Source organism: Dermacentor variabilis, unplaced genomic scaffold (assembly GCF_050947875.1).
Source record: "Dermacentor variabilis isolate Ectoservices unplaced genomic scaffold, ASM5094787v1 scaffold_12, whole genome shotgun sequence".
Taxonomy (NCBI): Eukaryota; Metazoa; Arthropoda; class Arachnida; order Ixodida; family Ixodidae; genus Dermacentor; species Dermacentor variabilis.
The window spans coordinates 14,202,652-14,228,269 of NW_027460280.1; the positions used below are offsets into that span (position 1 = coordinate 14,202,652).

General features: G+C 48.6%; 1 protein-coding gene across 7 annotated transcripts in view; it reads right to left on the reverse strand.

The window, feature by feature from the left end:
- LOC142566053 (uncharacterized protein ZK1073.1) overlaps positions 1-25,618 on the reverse strand; it is a 434,522-nt gene that overhangs the window by 126,187 nt on the left and 282,717 nt on the right. For all 7 annotated transcript variants that reach the window (XM_075676780.1, XM_075676778.1, XM_075676779.1 and 4 more), the window contains one exon: positions 17,384-17,501. In XM_075676780.1, coding sequence (XP_075532895.1) covers positions 17,384-17,501 — 118 coding nt within the window. The remainder of the gene's footprint in view (positions 1-17,383; positions 17,502-25,618) is intronic.

The following is a 25,618-nucleotide window of genomic DNA, read 5'->3' on the forward strand; positions in this document are numbered from 1 at the left end:
TTGCGCAGTGCCGCCTCTTGCTCGGGACCCCACCTCCACTGCTCACCTTTCCTCAACATAGTCAAGGGGGCTTGCAGTGCAGCGCAGTTTGGGATGAACTGTCGATAGAAGTTCACCAGCCCCAAAAGCGTCTCAGTGCGCCTATATCTGCCGGTGACGGGTAGTTCAATAATGCGTGAACCTTGTCATTTCACGGCAGAAGGCGTCCGCTATCCAGTTTAAACCCCAGTAGCGTTACTCGGGTTGCTGCGATCTGGGTATTGGTCGGGTTTAGCGTTATCCCCGCAGACCTCAAACGCTCCAACACGTCTCTGAGATGGCGTAAGTGCTCATCAAAGGTACGCAAGTATACCACAACATCGTCCAGGTAAGCAAGAGCGTAGTTCCACCTTGCGTCACCCAAGGCACGGTCCATTAGGCGCTAGTAAGTCGCAGGCGCACCGACCAATCCGAAGGGCATACGTGTAAATTGGAAAAGCCCCCTGTGACAAGTGAAGGCAGTCTTCTCTCTGTCACAGGGATCTAAATCCACCTGAAAGTATCCTCTGCTTGCATCGAGCGTAGTGAAGTACTTCGCTCCGCCAACGTTGGATACGATCGAGGGAATGCTAGGAAGCCGATATGCGTCCTTGCGTGTCACCTCGTTCAGGCGGCGATAGTCAACGCAAAGGCGGTCCCATCCCATCCTTCTTAGGAACCAACGCCAGAGGAAAACACCATGGGCTGTTCGACCTTTCAACAACGCCTGTACCGAGCAGTTTGTCCAGAGCACTGTCAAGTGCTTTCCTCTTAGCCAAACTCACTGGCCGACGATTGCACTTCCAAGGAGAGGCGTCACCTGTCTCAATTTTGCGTTTGTATAGCGCATTGCAAAACAAAGATATGGGGTTTTACGTGCCAAAACCACTTTCTGATTATGAGGCACATCGTAGTGGGGGACTCAGGAAATTTGGACCACCTGGGGTTCTTTAACGTGCACCTAAACCTAAGTACACGGGTGTTTTCGCAATTCGCCCCCATCGGCCCAGTGCAAGCAGGCCGCTCTGTGAATACGGCGTCATATTCAGTCAGAAGTTGTCTCGTTCGCCCCTCAATGCGGTACACAGTGCCACCGCAGCGGGGGTTATGGGCCGTCAGGGAGGGGAGCAGTTCTCCTCCGCGCCTCTTTTCTCAGCGCGGTTGGCCGGACGGAAGGTCGACCCGGCCGCGACCGTTCTGAAGGACCTTTTCGGGCAATCGTTGGGTCGGTCTGCGCGCGAAGCATCATCGAACGAAGTTGTCTCTGGCGCTTCTTGGAATGGAACGAAAGGTTTCAGGATGCCACATGCTCGCTCCCCATATCCTCCGTTGCAGACGTCAATAACAATGCTCGTCCTGGCGAGATAGTATCTACCAAGAATTATAGGAACCGACAGGCCGGGAAGGTGAGCGAGGCGTTGTCGCCTCAGCCGTTTCTCCCACCGCACCACAAGCCTACCAACACCGCTCACGTGCGCCGTGCCGCTGGCGAGTCGGAAGGTCACATTACGCTCTCTGAGTCGGATAGCGTTCCGACGGAGATGTTCACGCACCTCGTCGCCAAATAGTGAAGCGCTTGCTCCTGTGTCTAACAGCGCAAAAAACCTGCGCCGGGCGACTGTAACCTCTATGAGCGGCACTGGCACTGGTCCGAAACGACAAGCCAGCGGGGCAAGGAGTTCATGTGTCTCACTTCGCGCCTCTGTAACCGCCGCCGGCCATGCAGCGTTGCTCACCGGCGGCCCCGCTCGTTTCCCGAAGGCTGTCTGCAATCCCGGGCGTAGTGCCCCGGCTGGTTGCACCGATAACAGAGGAGAGCCGGCCTTTGTCGGGCTTGGCGTCCAGTGCCTCGCGCCGTTTGACCGTTGTTCCTCTCTATAGACTGCTCCCTCGCAGGCACGCTCTGCTCTGGCATCCTCGGGCCGGCATGACAACCACGATTCTGCTTACATCGGCAATCGGCAGCGCGTGCTGCACGCATGGCATAAGTGTACGGATCGAGAGCCCAGTCAGATAAGTCCCAACCGCTTCTCAGGGGTCCGTCACTGAAGGCAACCGCACCATCTCCCCGGGAACGAGTGCAAAAAGTGTCCCCGTTCCACGCGCATCGCAGCTCAAGTGCCTGCGACGCTGGGTGTGGAGGTCAGTATGAGCGCGATGATGATGTATGGGGTTTTATGGCGCAAGGGCCAGATATGACCAAAGAGCGCCATGTCTGTGGTAGTGGGTTCGCAGTGTGATTATGATTACTATGAAATTGGTGTGACGTGGCTGTAAAGGGGCCTTAATATATACGCTCTAAAGTGCATAAAATCTGTATAATAATAAAATTATGGCGATGACGTATGACTTGTACTATGAACATTTAGATGCATTTAAAAAGAATGATACGATAGGTAAAATATATCTGATTATAAGAAATCCTAGAGCACTACTGCCTCCTTAGAGCCCTTGAAACACAAGGGCCTGGAGGCATGTGCTATGCAAACAATTATCGCAGCGGCATCCTCTAAAGTGAGGAAGCGCTACGAATGCATGGGACTAATAACATGTAAGACCACATCTCTTAGGAAACCTAGGACTGTGTCTGTATTAAAAAACGGTTCTGGACCGAGGAACATTACAGGATGAAGAGGAATGTGCTGCCTGTATGCTAAAGAAAAATGTCTCATTCTTTCAGATTCGGCTTCCCGACACTCCAGCAGGACGTGGAGCACGGTCAGCCTCTCCCCGCATCTACCACAGGTTGGAGGTTCACTTCCAGTAAGCAGATAATTATGGGTGCCAAATGTGTGTCCTATTCTGAGGCGGCAGAATAGGACATCTATTCGCCGAGATTTTGTTGGGAAAGGCCAAAAACCTAACTGGGGCTTTATAACGTGCAGTTTGTTATTTGTTTGCGCGTCCCACGTGCACTGCCAGTGATTTCGCAGTTTATTTCGTAGGAAAGGCCTCAGATCTGCGACAGGCACATCAGCGGTAGGGTTAACAGCTTGCGATGTGATTGACGTGGCCATCTTGTCCGCGAGAACGTTACCTTCGATTCCCCTATGGCCAGGGACCCAGCATATTATGATATTCTGGTTAGATGAGTACGCTTTACACAGTACCGAATACAGTTCATTGAATACGAGATTTTTATGTTTGTAGAGTGACATTAGGGCCTTCACGACGCTTAGTCTGTGTTGATCGCTGCTTTTGGAAGTTTTGATCTTCTTATATGCTTCACAGCAGAGAGTAATGCGTAGGCCTCTGCCATAAAGATGCTTGTTTCCGGATGCAGTACACCGGATTCCGAGAAGGATGGGCCGACGGCTGCATAGGATACCCCGGCATTTGACTTCGAAGCGTCTGTGTAGAACTCTGCGCAGGAGTGTTTGTACTGAAGTTCTAGGAAGTGCATTCTGATTTCGGCCTCAGGAGCGTGCTTTGTAACTTTTATAAAGGATATGTCACATTGTATCACCTGCCACTCCCAAGGAGGTAAGAGCTTGGTTAGGTGCATTAAGCGATTCTTGAGGAGTGGGATATGCATTTCCTCGCTAAGCAACTTCACACGCAGCGAGTAAGGCTGTCTTATGGAGGGACGATTACTGAAAAGTGTAGCGCACGTCGTATCGGTAACGGTATCAAAACATGGATGTTCAAGATTAGAGCGTACTTAAAGGAGATATGTAAAGCTGATGTATGATCTCTGTAGGTGGAGAGACCATTCATTCGATTCGGCATATAAGCTTTCAATCGGGCTTGTTCTGAAAGCGCCCGTGGCTAAACGGATACCTAGATGGTGAACAGGGTCTAGCATCTTTAGCGCCCTCGGGGCGGCAGAATGATAGATCACGGCACCATAATCTAATCGTGACCGAATTAGGCTCTTGTATAGGTTCAGTAAACACTTCCTGTCACTACCCCATGTAGTCTGCGATAGGAGTTTGATTATGTTAATTGTTTTCAGACATTTTTCTTTAAGATGTTTAATGTGTGGGATGAAAGTGAGTCTATTGTCAAGTATAACACCCAGAAATTTGTGTTCTTTGTTTACAGGTATCTGTTGTCCACACAGTTCTAAGCAAGGATCCGGAACCAGGCCTCTCTTTCTTGTAAACAGCACACAAGAACTCTTGTGAGGATTGATTTTAAATCCATTTTTCTCTGCCCACTGTGACACCTTGTTCAAACCATGCTGTACCTGTCTCTCGCAGACTGTGAGGTTGCAGGATTTGAAACCTATTTGTATATCGTCTACGTAGACGGAATAGAAAATAGCTGGTGGTAAAGATGCACGAAGCGTGTTCATCTTTACGACAAAGAGCGTGCAGCTGAGTACGCCACCCTGGGGTACCCCAGTTTCCTGTATGAATCTACGCGACAGTGCAGGACCAATTTTCACTCGAAATGTACGGTTCCCTAGGTAGCTCTCTATAATATTTAACATATTGCCGCGGATACTTAGCGCGGAAAGATCGCGCAGGATTCCGGATCGCCAGGTTGTGTCGTACGCTTTTTCCATATCCAGAAATACAGATAAGAAAGATTGCTTGTGCAAGAAGGCATCGCGAATGCTCGCTTCGATGCGCACAAGATGGTCGGCTGTAGATCGCCCTTCCCGAAAACCACATTGAAATGGGTCAAGCATTTTACTGGACTCTAGGAGATGTACGAGACGGCGATTGATCATTTTTTTCAAAGAGCTTACAGAGGCAGCTCGTAAGCGCTATGGGTCGGTAGCTAGTAAGCAATGAAGTGTCTTTACCATGCTTTAAAACAGGGGTTACAATAGCCTCCTTCAATTTTGATGGAAGATAACCAGCAGCCCAGATATTATTGAGAAGTGTTAGTAGCGTGATTTGTGTGTCGGAGTGTAGGTGCTTAATCATATCATACATGATTCTATCGGGGCCCGCTGCAGAGCTCCGACATGCTGATAAGGAAGCTTTAAGTGCAGCAATGGTAAAAGGGCGATTATAAAGATCATTTGGCGTGCATTTCCGATTCAGAAACTTGAGTTCTTCTATAGCTTTATATTTAACAAAGTTCGCCGAATAGTGAGTGGAGCTGGACACGCGCTCGAAGTGTTCACCCAGACCATCAGCCTGGTCTTGCAGGGTATCGCCTTGTGTGTTTACCAAAGGGAGGGAGTATATTTGTCGCTCTCTTATGCTATTTACCTTGTTCCAGACTTTGGCCTCATCTGTATACGTGTTGATACCCGATAAAAACTTCTGCCAACTCTCTCTTCTGGCCTGTCGGCGCGTTCTCCTGCCTTCGGATTTTGCTTTTTTAAAGTTAATAAGATTTTCCGCAGTGGGAGAGGCGCGTAGCAACCCCCACGCTTTGTTTTGTTTCTTACGAGTGATCCTACAATCGTCGTTCCACCACGGGACACGCCGTTTACATGCCAACCCATTTACTTGTAATATGCATTTATATGCGGCATCTATTATGAAGGCTGTGAAAAACTCCACTGCAGCATCAATTCCTAGCGAAGACATGTCAGCCCACGAGATACTAGTAAGAGATCGAAATTTCTCCCAGTCAGCTGTCTCAATCTTCCACCTAGGAGCGTGTGGTGGATATTTGTTTTCTTTAGGTGATCTTAGCAGTATAGGGTAGTGGTCGCTGCCGTAAGGGTTGTCGGTAACTTCCCATTCAAGTTCAGGCAGTACAGACGGGGAGACTATGCTAAGGTCTATGGAAGAATAGGTACTGTTTGCAAGAGAGCAATATGTGTGTTCCTTTCTATTCAACAGACAAGCACCAGAAGAAAGAAGGAACTGTTCGACAAGACGTCCTCGCGCATCTATACGAGGGTCGCCCCACAGGTAGTTATGTGCATTGAAATCGCCAAGAACAACATAGGGTTCTGGCAATTCATCAATAAAGGACTGAAATTCATGTTTGCTTAGTTTATATTGTGGGGGTATATAAAGTCAGCAAATAGTGATAAGTTTGTTTAGCAGAATAACGCGAACCGCCACTGCCTCAAGGGCCGTTCGTAGCTGCAAACGTTGACAGGCTATGCTTTTTTGAATTATAATTGCAACACCGCCCGATGATGCGAGAGCATCATCGCGATCTTTGCGAAAAGTAACGTGCTGTCGAAGAAAATTTGTGTGTTTTGGTTTTAAGTGTGTTTCCTGTAAACACAACACTTTTCGATTGTGTTTATGGATGAGTTCTTGCACGTCATCAAGATTCCTTAGAAGACCTCTGACATTCCATTGTATGATTTGCGTAGCCATATTTAAAGAAAATTGGTGCTGTGTTTACGGAAACGGAAGTGATGTCTTAGGTTGCAGAGCTCTTTCGAGGCCCTGTAACGGGGGTTCTGCCCTTTCTGGAGCGTTCGAGGGAGCCTCGCCGCTCCTTAGGCGTTTGGTGCGCCTTGAGGACAGGTGTTGTGTCCATTGCCTCTAGCGAGGCGCCGGACACGTGCTCTTGAGAGCGAGAAGTTTTCCGAGTGAGTCCTGCCTCGGAAGGCAAGACCCTTGTGCCCACCAGCCCGGAGGTCGATGGGGCACCCTGCGGGATTTGGCTGCGCCGGCTGTTGCCAGCGCTGGGAGGGGCCGGGGAGGTTGGGGCAGCCTCGGCTGCGCCCACCTTCGGGGTCGATGGCCCCGTCTGCTGTGTTGGCGTAGCAGCGTCAGCTGCAGCCGCCTGGGGGGCGGATGGCGTCACTGCCGCCTCACTGCTTGTGGGTCGGACAGCCGCCGGAGACCGTTGTGGCGCTGCCCCCTGACGCGCCACATCGGCAAAGCTTTTCTTTGGCAGGTATGCTACCCGCCTGCGTGCCTCTTTGAAACTTATGTTTTCCTTAACTTTGATTGTGACTATTTCTTTCTCTTTTTTTCCAGGACGGGCACGACCGCGAGTATGCGGCGTGCTCCCCTTCACAGTTTACACAATGGAGAGTGTTCACGCAAGCTTCAGAAGTATGTTCGCGGGCACTGCACTTCGCACAGGTTTGGCGGCCTCTGCAGCTCTGCGAGCTGTGACCGAAGCGCTGTCACTTGAAACATCGGAGGGGATTTGGCACGTACGGTCTTGCACGGAGCTTGATGTACCCTGCCTCGATTGACTCGGACAGGACACTTGAATTGAAGGTGAGTATTAGGTGTTTGGTCGCAATTTCTTTACCATCTCGCCTCATCTTAATTCTTTTGACATTTATAACATTCTGTTCGCTGAAGCCCTCTAAGAGCTCAGCCTCAGTGAGCTCCAGCAAATCATCGTCCGAGACAACGCCGCGGGAGGTATTCATCGTGCGGTGCGGGGTTACTACTACTTGGGTCTCCCCAAATGATACTAGCTGAGGCAGTTTTTCAAACTGCTTCTGATCGCGGAGCTCCAAAAGGAGGTCTCCGCTAGCCATCCTCGACACCTTATATCCTGGACCAAAAACTTCGGTAAGAGACTTAGATACAAGGAACCGGGAGATTGTTAGCACTTGTTTAGCTGGTTTTTCTGCGTGGATCACATGAAAACGAGGAAGATTGAGGACTCGGCGTCAGAAAAACTGAAAGACCTCTTCGGAGCGCCGTCGTTTGTGAGGGCAATCAGGGAGTTTAGGAAAAGCGTTTTCCATAAGTACAGTAGGGTTTTCGGCCGCGATGCCGACCAGCCACCATGGAGCCCAACAGGGGGACGTGACAGGAGTTCCTGCTAGAGAAACCCTGCCAACACCAGCCGTACATCGCTGCTATAACCAAATACAGCATAACCAAGGCTGGCTAGCTACACAAGGTTAACCCTTGCCGCCGGGAAACTAGGAAGTGAGGAGAAGTGATGAGACGACAGGAAAGATGAAAAAGGCGAGAGAGAAAGACGAAGATTGGAGAGGAGGACAGGAAAAGGCGACTGCCGATGTCCCCCGGGTGGGTCAGTCCGGGGGTGCCGTCTACGTGAAGCAGAGGCCAAAGAGGCTTGTTGCCTCCGCCGGGGGGCCTGAAAGGTCCGAACACCCGGCATCGGCTCAACCCCCAGGATCCCCCTTTCCCCGGACACGGCTAAGCCGCGCACGGCTACACGCGGGAGGGTCCAACCCTCGTGTGCTCGGGTACGTGGTGTCGCAACACACCAAACGCCTGCTTACGCAGACGCCCCTGCGGGGCGTATGAGCGCGAGGCGGGTATATCCGCCTGTATGCGCTTTGCCTCCGAGGCCAGCTCATCCAAATCGCTGAACTTGCCGCCTCTTAGGTATGCTGCGAAGCTGGGATGAGCTTATCGCGTGACTCTCTCCACCTTATAGCAGTTCGGAGCAGAAGGGTCGCGGTATGATAAAGTTCGTCGGCAAGGATTCGTCCGGATGCTGAGTGCGTAGCTGCAATTCGCGCCGCAGACGACGCTGGAAACCTGACGGCAGGAATTCTTCGTGTAAGGTCGCTCGGAACTCGGAAAGCGTGCTAGACCGGTAGCCAGTAAGCCAGGACCAGCGGGCAGCATGATCAGTCAGCGACACTGGTACGACACGTTCTAGTATCTCGCCATCGGACAGGCCCGTTGCGTGCTGGTAAGTCAGCACGCGATCGAGGTATTCGTTGACGCTAACTGAATCATGATACCCGCTGTAGGTGGGTAAGTCCACCCTCACTCTCGGTCTAGCAGCTGCGGGCAGGTGTCAGCACAGTGTTCTGCCCAGCACCTGTCAACCTCTCAATCAGGCGCATCGCATCGCATCGCGCAACAACACCTGCTGAGGCTCGCCCTGGCCAGTAATGTGTGGCACAGGAGCGGGACTCGTAAAGCAAGTGTGCCGCTGTGGCTCCATGCTCTCCACAAACTCTGGCGAAGGGCTCGGCGTGCCTCACGCCTTCAAGGGTACGTCCTGCCGGAGAGCGCGCATCATGTGTAGCGCTACCCTCTTCGAAGTTGATCAAATTCCCAGGGCTAAGGTTCGCCGCAGGGTATGACTGAGTGATAGCAGTTACTGCCGCTTCGAATTGTCGCCTGTTCGTAGCCACCTGTGACAGCGTGTACAACGGCTGTAAGTCAGCCCCGTATGCTGCCATGGTTCGTTTATGTGGTGGCTGTCACTCACACAAACAGACTCAGCCTGTCACATGCACCTCTGGCCCCACGTTGGGCGCCAAATGTAGGGGTATTACTCAAGTTCGCGCGTGCGTGCCTGACCCTTCTATGGATCGCACAGCGCCGGCGGAATGGCATTCGCTCGCTAGCACTTTCGCAGCAGCTCTAAGAGTCAGAGCTGTGACCCCTAACCTGCGGTTCGCAGTGAGTTGCGACCACGGCGGGTTCAGGCCAGCGGGACAGGGTGAGTTTCGACTTAAGGTGTTTATTCAACTTAAGATACAAGCACCAACTGGACAACAACAGCAAACACCAATACAAAACAAAACCACAGCGGCGGAGCATTCCGCACGTCTGAGGCAAAAGAAACCGCACAATGTTTGAACCACAAAAGAGGCTAAGAGTTCAGCTCAGCCAGAGTGGATCTGCGCTCGGGCCCTGGGGCGATCAGTCGCTCACGAAGGCCTAGCGCAGCAGGGGGACGGCGTGCGGCGGTCTCAGCGGCTGGATTGCGATGCGGCCAGTCGCAAGCTCCTCAGTCGAAAGACAAATATGCATCGAGGGAATAGCGCTTCTCCCCGAGCGGCGGAGAGGGAGTCTCCCCTGTTCCAAGAAAGGGAAAGGAGGGAACGGGGTGCCTAGGCTCGGGCGTCGCGGCCAGGCGCGAAGAGCAGCGGGAGCGGCGAACGTGCCCTCTCCCCACTACCCTCCGCGAGCGAGCACGTGATCATCGCATGATAACCGCGTGGCCGCTCCGGAGATATCTGGATGCGCGTGCGATCCCACAAGTTCTTGTGTCTGACGGTAAGTCTGGAGAGCTAGGGAATGAGTCAGCCCGCTGAATAGAATTTTTACATGAGTGCGACTGAGCGTTGCTGAGCGATTGAGCCCCGCTCATAGAATTCTCGTGCCTGAGTGCAAGTGAGCGCACCTGAGTATACTGCTCTTGAGTCTGTGTCCGAAGAAGCGTGGTTGAATATAATTTTGGTGAGTCAGTGCCCGAGTGAGCCAGGCCGAATAGAATTCTGTTGAGCCTGAGTACGAGTGAGTCCGTTTAAGCAGAATTTTGTTTGGTTTTATTTAGGGTATGCGAATAACCAATCGAATAGTGTCCTATTTGATTCGCTCTTCCAATCGAATGGTTGCTATTCGCAAATGCGAATACTTTTCGAATATTTCAAAATGTCAACTGTGCCCACTGAAACAAAACTGGAGCAAAAGTACGGTAAATTTTCACCCCCACGGCCGTAGTATAGACTTAAAGAGTGAGAACTTGCATAGTGGCAGAGGCTATGTCACTTATATACCCATACTATAAAGGCTATACAGCGATCGTTTGCACTCTCTCAAGAGTCATATGCACTCTAAATATAGTTGCACCTTTTGGGGTGTATGTTTGCCACAACACAATAATCGTCATCTGTGTTGCCCATATTTTCTGTCTTTAATGCTGCGAGCCCGGTACTTCCAAGTCACGAACGGCATGCACGTTATCAGCATGACAGAGCATTCGCGACAGGAAAGTAACGTGCGCAGCGTTTTCAAGAAAGGAAATGCGGGCAAGACAGATGACGATAATAGTGGTGCGGCAAATATAAAGCCCAGAGGGTGTAAACTTTTCTTACAGTGTGCATGCGAATACACAACTTGTTTGCGCCTACACTCTTAAAACAGTTGCACCCTTTGGAGTGTATATTTGTCCCAGAACAATAATCGCCATTTGTCTTGCTTGTGGTTCCTATCTTGAGACTGCTGCGCTCGATACTTTCTTGTCGAGAATGATGTCATGCTGATAACGCACAAGTCGTTCGTGACTTGGATGTACCGGGCTCGCAGCGTTAAAGAAACGAACTACGGGCAAGACAGATGACGAATATTGTTGTGGGACAAGATAAGCCCTAAAGGGTCGAATCCGGCGCCCGCAAGGCGCGACACGTTTGGCGGACCGAGTATTGTTAGCTGGTTCACTGTCACCTTCACGGACCAATGGGAGCAAGAAAACTCCTTGAAAACTCCTACGGCGTTCCCTCGCGCACTCCCGTAACCACCACGGTCCTTTGACAAACGCCCCAGCTAACTTCGGGGTGATCCCAGGAACCAAGACACGCCAGCTTGAGTCAAGCGCGATAACCCTTGTCTCCTTTCTGTGTGTTCAATGAAACAAAGGTGAGGGAGTGAGTGGTGAGTGTTGAACCGTCGCCCTCCACGCGACTCCTTCGAGAACTCTGGACGCTCCGATTGGACGAAGGTTGGACGGCAGTTTCCCTGGCCTAGGGATCTAGAGAGGACAAAGTGGGTTTGAAGCAGCCGTTCTCGGCTCCTCGGTGTGCTTCGCTTCAGTCATGCTAGACTGATGAGATGTAACGTTCTCCCCTCTTCATGTAGATATTGTAAATAAAATCAAAATAAAATCAGTAATTCTCGGTTCTCGATGAGAACACGTTCCTCCCTTCAACAACGTCTTTAGCGTGGGTGAGTCGGACGACGCCATGGGCTAGCTACCCCTTTTGACATGCCGCACCCCAAGTCTTACAACTGGTGGCCGCGGTGGGATGGAGTTTGCGACCTGATGCTGTGTCTGCTGCGAGTGCTTGATTTTTGGCTTTGACTATCTAGGCTTCGTTTTGTGCTAGTTCAGTTTAAAACAGTAGGGAAGCTGGATTGTTCATTGTTAGCCATGCTGAGTTTACCAAGTTGTGTTTAGCGATCAGGAGCAAGGCAGTAAAGCAGCAATCATGGATTTAAGCACACAGCTGAAAGACGAATTGTTGGTTGTCGGTGAGGAACTGGGCCTAGAGGCACACAAGGAAATGATGTAACCGGAAATATTAAACTTGATTTCCCGAACAGGCCAGTGAGGAGGACAGTGAAATGGGTTAGGACTTTTTAGGAAAGAGAAACAGGACATAGAGAGAGAAGGACGGGACACACCAAGAAAGGAAGAAGAACAGGACAGAGAGGAACGCGAGAAAGATCGCTAGCTAAGAAAAATGCAACTTAGCCTTGAATGTAAACGTTCGGAATTGTCTCGAGCGAGTGAAAGGGCTCTGGAACGAGCAAGTGAGGCAGAATTATACCGCATGGACAGCTTGTTAAAGCCATTTGGGGTCGGGAACGACATAGGTTTGTTCCGTGGAAATTTTGAAAGCACTTGCGAGAAGATGAACTTCGCTCCGAGTACATGGTCCCAGCGGTTGCGGTCCAGTTGCCGGGTGAGGCTGCTGAAGTAACCACCAGGCTCAGTGCGCAAAATGCATATTATTATGCTAAGGTTAAGACTACCCTTTTGAAGAATTCCGCCTTTCAGCCGAAGCGTTTCGACAAAGGTTTCGAAGCACGGGCAAGAAATATAGCGAGGAATATCAGGAGTTTGCATATGGCTTAAAGGCAAAACTAGTCGAGTGCTTAAAAATCGCGGAAACATAGGAGATCAGAGACGTGATTATTGAATGCATGTGTCTAAAGCAGCTTTACAAAATCATCCGACAATCTGTGAAGCTGTGGGATGAAAAAGCGGTTGAGAAAATCCGGCCAGCTGACCAGCTCAACGAGCGCATATCAGAAGGCATGTGTCAAAGTTCACACCTGTAGAGCGAGCCAGCTAACACACTCGCAAGCAAGACAGGGCCGTTACTTTCACCGGCCTCAAAGAACATTAACTGGCTCTTACGCGTGGACAGAGAGTCACTGGCAGCTGAGCAAAAGAATGACGCCAGCCTCGGTAAATTACAGGTAACAGCTAAAGAAGGCGTTGCTAGGTGCAGCGTGGCGTTGCAAGAAAAAGGAGGCTTGATATATCGGCACTACAGAGATCAAAAGGGCAGGATTATGGATCAATTAGTCGTACCTAATAAGTACACGGAGGACCTTTTGGGTCTCTGTCATGGAAACAGGAGGTCCGGCTACCCAGGCATAAACAAATCGAAAGAAAGATTGCTTATGGAATAATACTGGACTGGCTGTTTTAAAGACGTAGAAAACTTTGCGAGATCATTCGACGCCTCCTAGCGCTCGGGTAAACCAGAAGTTAATATCAGATGCTTTTAAACTTGTGATAGACACGGTAGGGTGTCTACCAAAGACAAAGTCGGGTTACAGGTACCTGTTTATCATGCTGTGTCCGGCTACAAATTTTCTGGAGGCAATCGCTTCGAAAGAATTCAGCTCCACCGAGGTAGCATACGCGCTTTTGACAGTATTAGCCCGAGTCGGGTCTCCAGCCGAAATTCAGGCCGATCAAGGGTCAGTATTCACCAGCTCACTGAATTCCAAATTCTTACAAAAGTACGAGATAAAGTTAATACACAGTTCCGTCTATCATCCTTAGTCAAATAGTGTAGACAGATGGCATTCAGTGCTTAAGCGACTTTTGCGGGCGCTCTGCTACGAGCACAAGGAGGAAGGGGAGAATTGGCTTCCGGCTACTAAGTTTGCTTTGCGAACGATTCCTCATGAGGTTACATGAGGCTATGGGGTTCTCTCCAGCAGAACTAATGTACGAGAGGAGACTCCGTTCCCCACTGAGAATATTGCAAGAGATGTGGGAGGAAAGACAGTCAAACCGTGGTAGAGTACGTACTAAATCTGCTGGAAAGGCTAAGTGCAACACAAGAACTAGTCGAAGAGAGCATGGGGGTGGCACAAAATAACACCAAGCTCTATTACCACAGGGATGCACGGCTTCGAACGTATAACGCTGGTGACCAGGTAATGATCGTCAGACCTTTCAGAAAGAACAAGCTTGAAGTTCACAGTCGAGTTAATTAAATATGGAGGAGACATAGTGCTAGGAAAATTCGCGGCACTATATACGAAGTGTCTATTGACTGCAAGGGTCCCAGAAGACTGGAAGAATGCAAACATTGTACTAATCCCCAAAAATGGAGACGTTCAAGAATTGAAAGATTATAGGGGCCAAAATATTCAGCAAAATAATCTACAACAGAATAAGGGCAACACTGGACTTTAGTCAGCCAAGGGAACAGGCTGGCTTCAGGAAGGGATAGTCTACGATGGATCACATCCACGTCATTAATCAGGTAATCGAGAAATCCGCACAGTACAGTCAGGCTCTCTATATGGCTTTCATAGATTACGAAAAGGCCTTTGATTGAGTTGAGATACCAGCAGTCATAGAGGCATTACGTAAGCAAGGAGTACAGGACATTTACGTAAATATTTTGGAACGTATCTGCAGAGATTGCACAGCTACCTTAATTCTACACAAGAAGAGTAGAAAGATACCTATAAAGAGAGGAGTCAAACAAGCAGACACAATCTCTCCAATGCTATTCACTGCGTGCTTAGAAGAAGTATTCAAGTTATTAAATTGGGAAGGCTTAGAGTAAGGATCAACGGAGAATATCTCAGCAACCTTAGATTTGCAGATGACATGGTCCTGCTCAGCAACACTGGATATGAGTTGGAACAAATGATTGAGATCCTTAACAGAGAGAGTATAAGAGTGGGGTTGAAGATTAATATGCAGAAGACAAAGATAATGATCAATAGCCGGGCCGCCAGTCAGCCTGTAGAATCTGCGAAGGAGTACGTTCGACTAGGTCAATTACTCACAAGGGACCCTAAACATGGGAAGGAAATTTACAGAATAAAAACGGGTTGGAGCGCTTTCAGCAGACATTGTCTGATCCTGACTGGAAACTTCGCATTATGATTAAAAAGAAAGGTGTACAATCAATGCATTCTACCGGTGCTGACATATGAGGCAGAAACTTGCAGACTGACAAAGAAGCTCGAAAACAAGTTAAGGACCGCACAAAGAGCGATGGAAGGAAGAATGTTAGGCAGAACGTTAAGAGACAGGAAGAGAGCGGTGTGGATCAGAAAGCAAACTGGGATTGCTGATATTCTAATTGACATTAAGAGAAAGGAATGGAGCTGGGCAGGTCATGTAATGCGTAGGCCAGATAACCGGTGGACCATTAGGGTTACAGAATGGGTGCCAATAGGAGGCAAGCGCAGTCGAGGACGGTAGAAGACTAGGTGGGGTGATGAAATTAAGAAATTCGCAGGCGCTCGCTGGAATCGATTGGCGCTGGACAGGGGTAATTGGAGATCACAGGGAGAGGCTTTTGTCCTGCAGTGGACATAAAACAGGCTGCTGCTCATAATGATGATATATTCTGATGGATTCTACTTTAGACGCAATAAATTTTGGGTAGACGAAGTAAAGTATGACATGCAGTTATTGCAGTTGTAATCGGTGTTCAGGGTTGCTTGCTTACAAGATGCAAAGTAAGGGAAAGCTATAATAACTGTTTGCTTTCAGGCAGCAAAAGAACATGGGGGATGCTTTGGGTGAACATGACACTAGGCATTTTAAATTATAAAGTGAATAATGCAGGTCTTCTGGCACTATGCTTATGCCTGCATTTCTTTATGCCGGCACTTCTCTTGTATTTTTGGTCCCTGTATGATATCGACATGTTTGCACAGCACAAAAGACGAGGACTGAAGGAAGAACACAACACAGCGCCTGTGTTGTGTTCTTCCTTCAGTCCTCGTTTTTGCGCCGTGCAAACATGTTGACATTGAACCGCCAACTCGCCCAAGCTTCCACGTTACCCTGGTTTGCTTGTGTCGTATTTGTTTTGTAGGCTACTGTTCAATTTTGCAAGGGCAGCCACTGAAACGCGAGACGTAAAACAAGCGACTGTGCATCATAAGTAATAAGTGAGGTCCTAAAATACTGTAATTTCATAACCGGCATGTCGAACTAGCATGGATTCAGTACTATAATGGTTGAAAGTGAAAATTAGAGAAACAATACAGGCATATACCTTTGACAGCTGTCCATGGGGCATACTATCTTTTTACATAGTGTCATCGCTATCGTTTTAAATATAGGTGTTATTTCTTAATCATGGTTATGCTAAGCATTCAGGTCTTTTCTGCTGGTTTTACTCTAAATGAGTGTTTTTTTCTGCGCCCCCCCATTTTTTTTGAAAGGCGCATATTTTTCAAACGCCACCAGGCCTGCCAGCAGCTGACATGCCATTCATTACCCATATATATATATATATATATATATATATATATATATATATATATATATATATATATATATATATACAGTGATGTAGACGCGCGTATGAAGCGGTTTATTGACGTGTCGGCCGGGATCCGGCCCCGGCCGGAACGTCAAGTAACCGCTTCATACGCGCGTCTGCTTCACTGTGAATATTTCCCCGGACCCAGAACTGCCTTTTTTGGTATATATATATATATATATATATATATATATATATATATATATATATATATATATATATATATATATATATAGTCACAATCAATGCAAGGCAAGTACATGAACACAATTTGCAAAAATAAAATTTCGCATTTTTCTGCCTCAAACGTTGTCATGAAATGCTGGCTATGAAAGAGGCACTATACAGTATGCTTACAAGATCTCCTTTCAATGTGCCTCATTCAACACCCTTGTGAGCTGCATGAATTTTTCTTTTGTTGGCAGTATAACCAAATATCTAAAGTGCTACTTACTTGCAAAGTGTAATAATGGTTTTGGCAGACGATTCATTTCTCAAGGATTGCATTTCGGCTTAGAAATGACATGGCTGCCATATGTGCAGATGTTTGCATTCATGTACAGGCTATCAACGTTATACATTGAGAAAATTTTATTACAAACTGTGGAATCTATGCAGCTGCCTTTATTAATGTATGTCTTTGCAAAAGCATGCGTTTAGCACGTAATACTGAACTGTTTACAGATTAGCAGCTTTTGGTGTTTTTAATTACGAAGTTAAAACCAGTCGTCTTCAGTACATGTACATTTCCTAGAAATCCTGAATAATGGCACCGGTTCCAGAAAAGCATGGTATATACCAGCGATCTGCATTAGCACACGATTAACATATGCGTGAGTTACCTTTTTTTATGTGAAGTTTTCAAGTTTTCTCGGGCAAGCAAAATAAGCCTTCATACGTAACTTCTAGACATAGTCTAACGAACAGCTTGTCAAAACATACCCGAGGCGAATACGGACGGAGCATTATCTTTGGTCCAGAAACGCTTCTAGAGTTCTGGGCCTACTGCTCAGCTAGTGGAAGATGGATTGCCAACAACCTTTTGACTTGTCCAAGCCCCTATGTAGACGTCTTCTAGATTGGTTTGTGCTGTTGGGCGGTCAGACAGACACATGGATATCCCGCATTCGCTGGACCCAGTTTGCGAGTTTCTGCTGTAGTTACTTGACCCATTCCGTCCCATCTGGCGACATTAATGGTAATTACGACCGCTATTGTATGGGCTTTGCTACTGTTGTGGTGATGAAGCACAAACGTTTCACCCACTCGCTGGGGAGTTCAGTGGCGTTGTCCTCTTGGCCCGGAACGTCTACGTGAATGAAGACGGACCGCTGCTTGATCTCCGCCATGCACGGGTGATCCACAAAATCCTGGAAGGAGGAGTCTGCAAAGGATAACGTGGAATCAGATGTAGAATTTGGTTCGAAGGTGCCACTAGTAGAAAATAACAGCTGCTTGTTGTGTTTTCGGAAGCACGTAACAATACCCGTCATCGAAATCTTGAGCCATGTTAGCCATCTTTGTACTGATGTGATGTTTGACTTTTAATTTAATTTTGGCTTAGCTAAGCACTACAGCGAGGAGGGGGCTACGGTGTTGAAAATAATTGACAGTAACGCTGTACATTCAACAGTTGCGGGAAAGAGGGCCCACGAAAAGCCCTTATACTAAAATTGTTTGTAGGAGCAAATTGCAGCCACTCATGATGCCGAACACATTACCATTGAGAAAGGGAACTTCTCTACAGACCAAAAGCTTTGAATTTTTGCCTATAGCCTGAAATGCGTTTTCAGTGATTGATTTTGGATGACAATTAAATGTGATTTAAGCGAACTGTTGCGACACTGCAGGCAAAGGAAGCTTAACGTAGATACGGCTCCAGTCACTGCAACGTGTTGGTCACCGATGACGCCGTCCTGTAGTCCAATCATATGAAAAGTGATATATATATATATATATATATATATATATATATATATATATATATATATATATATATATATATATATATATATATATATATATATATATTGTAAAGAAGGATTGGAACGGCATAGTGGGTTGTCTTCTCCAGCACTCTCTAGTGGGTCGTTCTTTTAAGTGCTCTTGCACGGAAAACACTGCTCGTGCTGGCAGTCCGTGCCCTGCTCTAGCGGTCGGCCCCAAAGGCCGGTGAGTAATAAACGCCTTTACAAGTGGTTTAGGGTGCTTCGGCTTACAACATTCATTCTAGAACTTCGATTCCGCACCCTATGCTCACCCATGCTAGAAGGCACATCCCAGCAAACCCCTCGTACTCCATCTCAGCAAGTGCCTCCTCCGTTCGTCATGTGCTCTGGTGTGCTTCGCCACAGGGACCCTACCATTTTCAGCGGCGCGGACGGCACCGACGTGGAGGACTGGCTGCCGGCTTATCAGAGGGGAAACGCGTACAACTGGGACGACCCCGCAAAACTGAGCAACGTGCTCTTCTATCTTGCGGGTGTGGCCTCACTCTGGTACAACCATGAGTCCAATTTTCTGACATGGTCCTCGTTCAAGACCTCATTAGTGGCTGTGTTTGGTAGCCCGGCTGTGTGCCAGCTGCGTGCAGATGATGATGATGATGATGATGAATTGGGATTTTTATGGCGCAGCAGCCGTGCAGACTATAATGCGCCAATAGCTGCGTGCAGAATCGCGTTTGCGAGGACGTGCACAACAATCGGGTGAATCATTTACCAGCTACATGGAGAATGATTTGGACTTGTGTAAGAGAGTCTAAGCGACGACGTCGGAGTCCGACAAAACACTCGATGTCATGAAAGGGATAGAGGACAACCCGCTATACCGTTCCAATCCTCCTCTACACAATATATATATATATATATATATATATATATATATATATATATATATATATATAGTGTTGCACTAAGTACTTCATCGTTTTCAGTTGTAGATAGCCATCATCCTCTTCCCTGCTTTTCTTCGTGCATGAGCTGGGGCGTTGCCTTTTTTGGAATAAAGAAGCGCTGGACGGCTTGCTCAGTCCCGGTCTTATAATGTGGTGGACGTACGTCAAGTCCCCGACGTCTTCTCGCGTTCCCGTTCTCGATGGAGCTACGTTCCGGTCGCCGCCTGCGCCCGGCTACCCCTACAACGATGTACACTTCCAACCCCGGCTCTTCCAGCGCCTCTAACCCTACCACACAGACGACCCCGCCTGCGGTGCCCTCTTGGACTGTGACGAGCCCTCAACGCGGTTCCGCTGCGTTGCAGGACTCCGCGGTGATGACGCTGACGACTGGATCGACCGCTACGACCACGTGCGTTCTTGCAATAAGTGGAACGACACCCAGAAATTGAGGCACGTCGCATTCTACTTGACCGCTCTTGCAAAGACGTGGTATTTCAACCACGAATCCGACATCGCGGATTGGTCCACGTTTACCTCCAAGCTGCGGCAAATCTTCGCTTCCTCGTCTGGCCGTGCAGATGTCGCCAAAGAGAAGGTGGGTACACGCCTCCAACTTCCACAAGAGTCTTACACCTCATACATAGAGGATGTCTTGGCTCTGTGCCGCCGTGCGAATCCTATCATGACGGAAGCCGAACGCGTTCGGCACATATTCAAAGGCATTGGGTCTGTCGTGTTCAACGCCTTAATCGTGCAAAATCCGGCTTCTGTCCAAGACATCCCTTCCACATGTCAGCGCCTAGACGAGCTGCAGTCTCTTCGACTTCAAAATGAGAGCAGCGATCTTCAGGTTCCCCATTCTTCAGATCTACGTGCTTTTATCGGCACGATCATCCGCGAAGAACTTCAAGTACAAGACCTGAGGCGTTCACCTACTGCCTATGCCCCCCCAAGCCTCACCTTCGACTTGCGCGAGGTCGTAAAGCAAGAGTTGACAGTCATGACTACGCCCACGACGCATCTTGCTCCGGTAGCGCGCCCCACACTTACCTATGCGGATGTTGCTTCGCTACCCACACCTACCGTGAGCTCCGTGCCTACTGACGTTTCCTATGACCATTTGGCTTCGATGGGAACCAGAGCACTTGCTGTGTCATCCTACCCTCAGTGGCGTCCACCTCGTCCAGTTTGTTTTTACTGTGGTATACGCGGCCGTATATCTCGCTTCTGCCGCCGTCGCCAGCAGGATGAAAGACAAGGCTATGCTGATCACGAGCGAGACCGCACTCGCCGACCAGACGCCTACTATCCCGGATCTTACTCATTCCCGCAACAGCGTTCTCCGTCTCCTCCATCTGCTCCCAATCTGCCTCATAGTTCCCGTTCGGCCAGACGTCGTTCTCCATCGCCTGACCGGCGCTCTACATCACCGCCTCGCCCCACTTCCCATCTTGTCGACCAACACTAGGAAAACTAACTGTTGCAGTTTTTGGAGGGGAAACTGCTTCTTATCGGTCTCCAAAAATTCCTCGTTTTCGCCCAGCCAACATGCTTTCTGTAACTGTCGAAGGTGTTCCCGCGTCAGCTCTCATCGATACCGGCCGCCGTTTCTGTTCGTAGTGATCTGTGTTCCCGGCTCCGGAAAGTAAGAACGCCTTATGTTGGACCTATTTTGCGTGGTGCTAATAATGAATTCATTCACCCCGTCGGGCAGTGTACTGCTCGTGTTCTCATGGGCGGCATACGCCACCACATTGAGTGTATCATCCTTCCAACGTGTATCCACGAACTTATACTGGGTGGGGACTTCCTACATTTTGCTTCAGCAGTCATTCATGTAGAGAGGAAGTCGTCCATAACACGGATACAGCGCTTGCATCTGTTACGGCACGTCATGCGTGAACTTGACCATCGCTGCAGACTACGTCCTGCGTCCTGGTCACGAAGACGTTGTAGCCGTAACATCCATTCAGATCGGAGACGCCCTAGTCGCCCCTTCTTCCCGCTGTACTTCTCGCGGAATTCTCATTGCCACCTGTCTCATCCGGTTTCCACGTGGCCGCGCTCTTCTGTCTGCTTGCCACACGACCACAGATCATGCGATGCTGCCCAAAGCGATGACTGTGGCAACCCTCGCCGACACTCAACCTATCTCTATAGTTACGCTTTGCCCTTCTTCATCGCCAGCACCAACCTCAGGTTTGGATGATTCTTTTCCTCCTCCAGCCGTTCTTGGTTCTGACCTAACAGCCGCGCAGTCCAAAGCCTTACTGGTGGTCTTGGCGAAGCACAAAGCCTGTTTCGATAGCTGTTCCCCTGTGTTGAGCCAGACTTCTGCGGCTACACACCGCATCGAAAGCGATGGTTCCGCTTTAGTACTACGACGCTCCTATCGTGTATCGACGTCCGAACGAAAGGTCATTTAACAACAAGTTGCTGACATGCTTGTGCGGCAGATAATACGACCTTCATCTAGCCCCTGGGCTTCTCGCGTGGTTCTGGTAAAGAAAAAAAGATGGCTCCGTTCGCTTCTGCGTCGATTATCGAGCGCTAAATAAGATCAAACGCAAGGACGTATATCCAATACCTCGAATTGACGACGCTTTGGACACACTACAAGGGGCGAAGTATTTCTCCAGCGTTGATCTTCGATCAGGGTATTGGCAAATTCCCATGAACGAGACTGACAAAAGAAAGACCGCATTCGCTACAACAGACGGACTTCATGGATTTAACGTGATGAATTCTGGCCTTTGTAACGCTCCCGCCACATTCGAGCGCATGATCGACAACGTACTTCGTGGACTAAAATGGAAGACCTGCCTGTGTCATCTGGACAATATTGTCATCTTTTCGTCTAACTTCAGTCAACATCTTCATCGATTAGACAAAGTTCTCCAGTTCCTTGCGAATGCTGGTCTCCAGATCAATACAAAAAATGCAAATTTGCAAGCAAGACAATAAAAGTATTGGGCCGCGTCATCTCAAAAAATGGGATCCAGCCAGAACCCGAAAATATTAGTGCTGTTCTCTAGTTTCTTCGCCCCCAGTAATAGAAGGATCTGCGTAGTTTCCTCGGCTTGGCGTCATATTTTCGTCGATTTATACGTAACTTGGCTGCAATAGCAGCTCCTCCACACAAGCTACTGGTTGCCGGTGCCTCTTTCACATGGATTAAGGACTGCGAGTTGGCTTTTTAACCTTCTAAGCAACACCTTACTTCCGGACCAGTGCTTCGCCACTTCGATGATCGAGCCCCCAACCATACACCATACTCCATACTGACGCACGCGTACAAGGTATTGGTGCAGTACTTCTGCAATGTAATACAGCCTCAAAGAGCAAGTCATAGCATATGCCAGACGAACACTTTCTCCAGCTGAGCGAAACTACACCCTTACAGAGCAAGAGTGCCTGGCTATCGTTTTGTCGATTCAGAAATTTCGCCCATACCTTTACCGCCACCACTTCATCATCGTGACCGACCATCAGCAGCTGTGTTGGCTGTCATCAATGAAAAACATGTCAGGGTGCTTAAGACGTTGGATACTCCGCTCGCAGCAATATGACTTTACAATAACGTAGAAGTCTGGAAAACGTCATCATGATGCAGACGCATTGTCTCGCTGCCCACTCTCGCTCTCTCCCGGTAACGCGCCGTCGTCTTCCCCACCAAGTCGTTCCGATGCTACGCCTGCCTCACACCAGCTCTCGATGACGCCCCTGGTCCAAGTTACGCTTTCATCACGCTCTGATTTCGTCTTGCTTCAGCGGGCCGACTCCTACTGTCGAATTCTCATGGATTGCCTGAGCGGGTTCGCCGAACCACCCAACAGCCGCTTGCCACGCCAACTTCGACAATTCCGCCTTCAAGGTGGCGTGCTACACCGCGACGTTTACCACCCAACTGGTCACCGGTGGGTCCGCATAACACCCTCTGCTTCTGGCCTGGCCTATCCACAACGGTGGCCAAATACATCGCGTCTTTTGCGTCATGTCAGCACCGCAAATGCTCGACATCCCCTCCTGCTGGTTTACTACAACCTCTCCCTTGCTCGGACGCAGCTTTTGAATTTGTTGGCATTGATTTATATGGTCGCTTGCCTTTAACACCCTCCGGTCAGCGTTGGATTGTCCTTTTGGTCGACCATTTAACGATATATACCAAGACTGCGAAGCAACTGACGGTCAGACCTGCGAGGCAGCAGAGGGTGCTAAGAATCCCTGGTTCCGGAAAGGCCGCCATTGCAATCTGAACCTGGCGAGATTTAACGCTAGAACGTTATTTGGTGAGGCGAGTCTAGCAGTGCTATTGGAGGAATTAGAGGGCAGTAAATGGGATATAATAGGGCTCAGTGAAGTTAGGAGGATGAAAGAAGCATATACAGTGCTGAATAGCGGGCACGTCCTGTGCTACCGAGGCTTAGCGGAGAGACGAGAACTAGGAGTCAGATTCCTGATTAATAAGGATATAGCTTGTAACATACAGGAATTCTATAGCCTTAACGAGAGAGTGGCAGGTCTTTTTGTGAAACTTAATAAGAGGGACAAATTGAAGGTCGTACAGGTCTGCATTCCGACATCAAGTGATGATGACCAGGAAGTGGAAAGCTTCTATGAAGACGTGGAATCGACTGATGGGCGACTTCAATCCCAGGGAAAGCAAGAAGCAGGCTGGACACTGCTTGGCTGAGGAGTTTTATAGAGATTTATACAGTACTAGTGGCACCCACGATGATAACAGAAGAGAGAATAGTCTAGAGAAGTTTGAAATCCCACAAGTAACGCCGGAAGAAGTAAAGAAAGCCTTGGGAGCTATGCAAAGGGGAAGGCAGCTCGGGAGGATCAGGTAACAGCAGATTTGTTGAAGGATGGTTGGCAGATTGTTCTAGAAAAACTGGCCATCCTGTATACGCAATGCCTCATGACTTCGAGCGTACCGGAATCATGGAAGAACGCTAACATAATCTTACTCCATAAGAAAAGGGACGCCAAAGACTTGGAAAATGATACACCGATCAGCTTATTGTCCGTTGCCTACAAAGTATTTACTAAGGTAATTGGAAATAAAATCAGGAACACCTTGGACTTCCGCCAACCAAAGGAGGAGGAAGGATTCCGTAAAGACCATATCCACACTATCAATGAGGTGATAGAGAAATGTGCGGAATACAACCAACCCTTATATATAGCTTTCGTTGATTACGAGAAAGCGTTTGATTCTGTCGAAACCTCAGCAGTCATGGAGGCATTACGGAATCAGGGTGTAGACATGCCGTATGTAAAAACACTGAAAGATATCTTTAGCGGCTCCACAGCCACCGTAGTCCTCCATAAAGAAAGCACAATATCCCAATAAAGAAAGGCGTAAGGCAGGGAGATACGATCTCTCCAATGCTATTCACAGCGTGTTTACAGGAAGTATTCAGAGACCTGGATTGGGAAGAATTGGGGATAAGAGTTAATGGAGAATACCTTAGTAACTTGCTATTCGCTGATGATATTTCCTTGCTTAGTAACTCAGGAGACCAACTGCAATGCATGTTCTCTGACCTGGAGAGGCAAAGCAGAAGGGTGGGTCTAAAAATTAATCTGCAGAAAACTAAAGTAATGTTTAACAGTCTCAGAAGAAAACATCAGTTTAAGATAGGTAGCAAGGCACTGGAAGTGGTAAGGGAATACATCTACTTAGGACAGGTAGTGACTGCGGATCCGGATCATGACACTGAAATAATCAGAAGAATAAGAATGGGCTGGGGTGCGTTTGGCCGGCATTCTCAGATCATGAACAGCAGGTTGCCATTATTCCTCAAGAGAAAAGTGTATAACAACTGTGTCTTACCAGTAGTCACGTACGGGGCAGAAACCTGGAGGCTTACGAAAAGGGTTCTATTTAAATTGAGGACGACGAACGAGCTATGGAAAGAAGAATGATGGGTGTAACGTTAAGGGATAAGAAAAGAGCAGATTGGGTGAGGGAACAAACGCGAGTTAATGACAGCTTAGTTGAAATCAAGAAAAAGAAATGGGCATGGGCAGGACATGTAATGAGGAGGGAAGATAAGCGACGGTCATTAAGAGTTGCGGACTGGATTCCAAGGGAAGCGAAGCGTAGCAGGGGGCGGTAGAAAGTTAGGTGGACGGATGAGATTAAAGGGTTTGCAGGGTCAACATGGCCACAATTAGTACAGGACCGAGGGAGTTGGAGAAGTATGGGAGAGGCCTTTGCCCTGCAGTGGGCGCAACCAGGCTGATGATGATGATGATAATGATGATGCTGATGACCAAGACTGCCCCTCTGCGATCCGGTATACCGCTTCTGATGTCACTGATATTTTCTTGCGCTCCATCGTCTTTTACCACGGGGCTCCTCACGTTCTTTTGAGTGACCGTGGCAAGGCTTTTATTTCCGAACTTCTCGAGGAAGTTCTTCGGGCCGCTGATACCGTCCACAAATCTACTTTTACGTGTTATGCGCCAACCAATGACCTTACTGAGCGCTTCCACCGTACGCTGTCTGACGTGATTTCCATGGACATCCGTCCTGACCACACTGACTGGGATAAAATTCCTCGTTTTCTGACATACGCATATAGTACTGC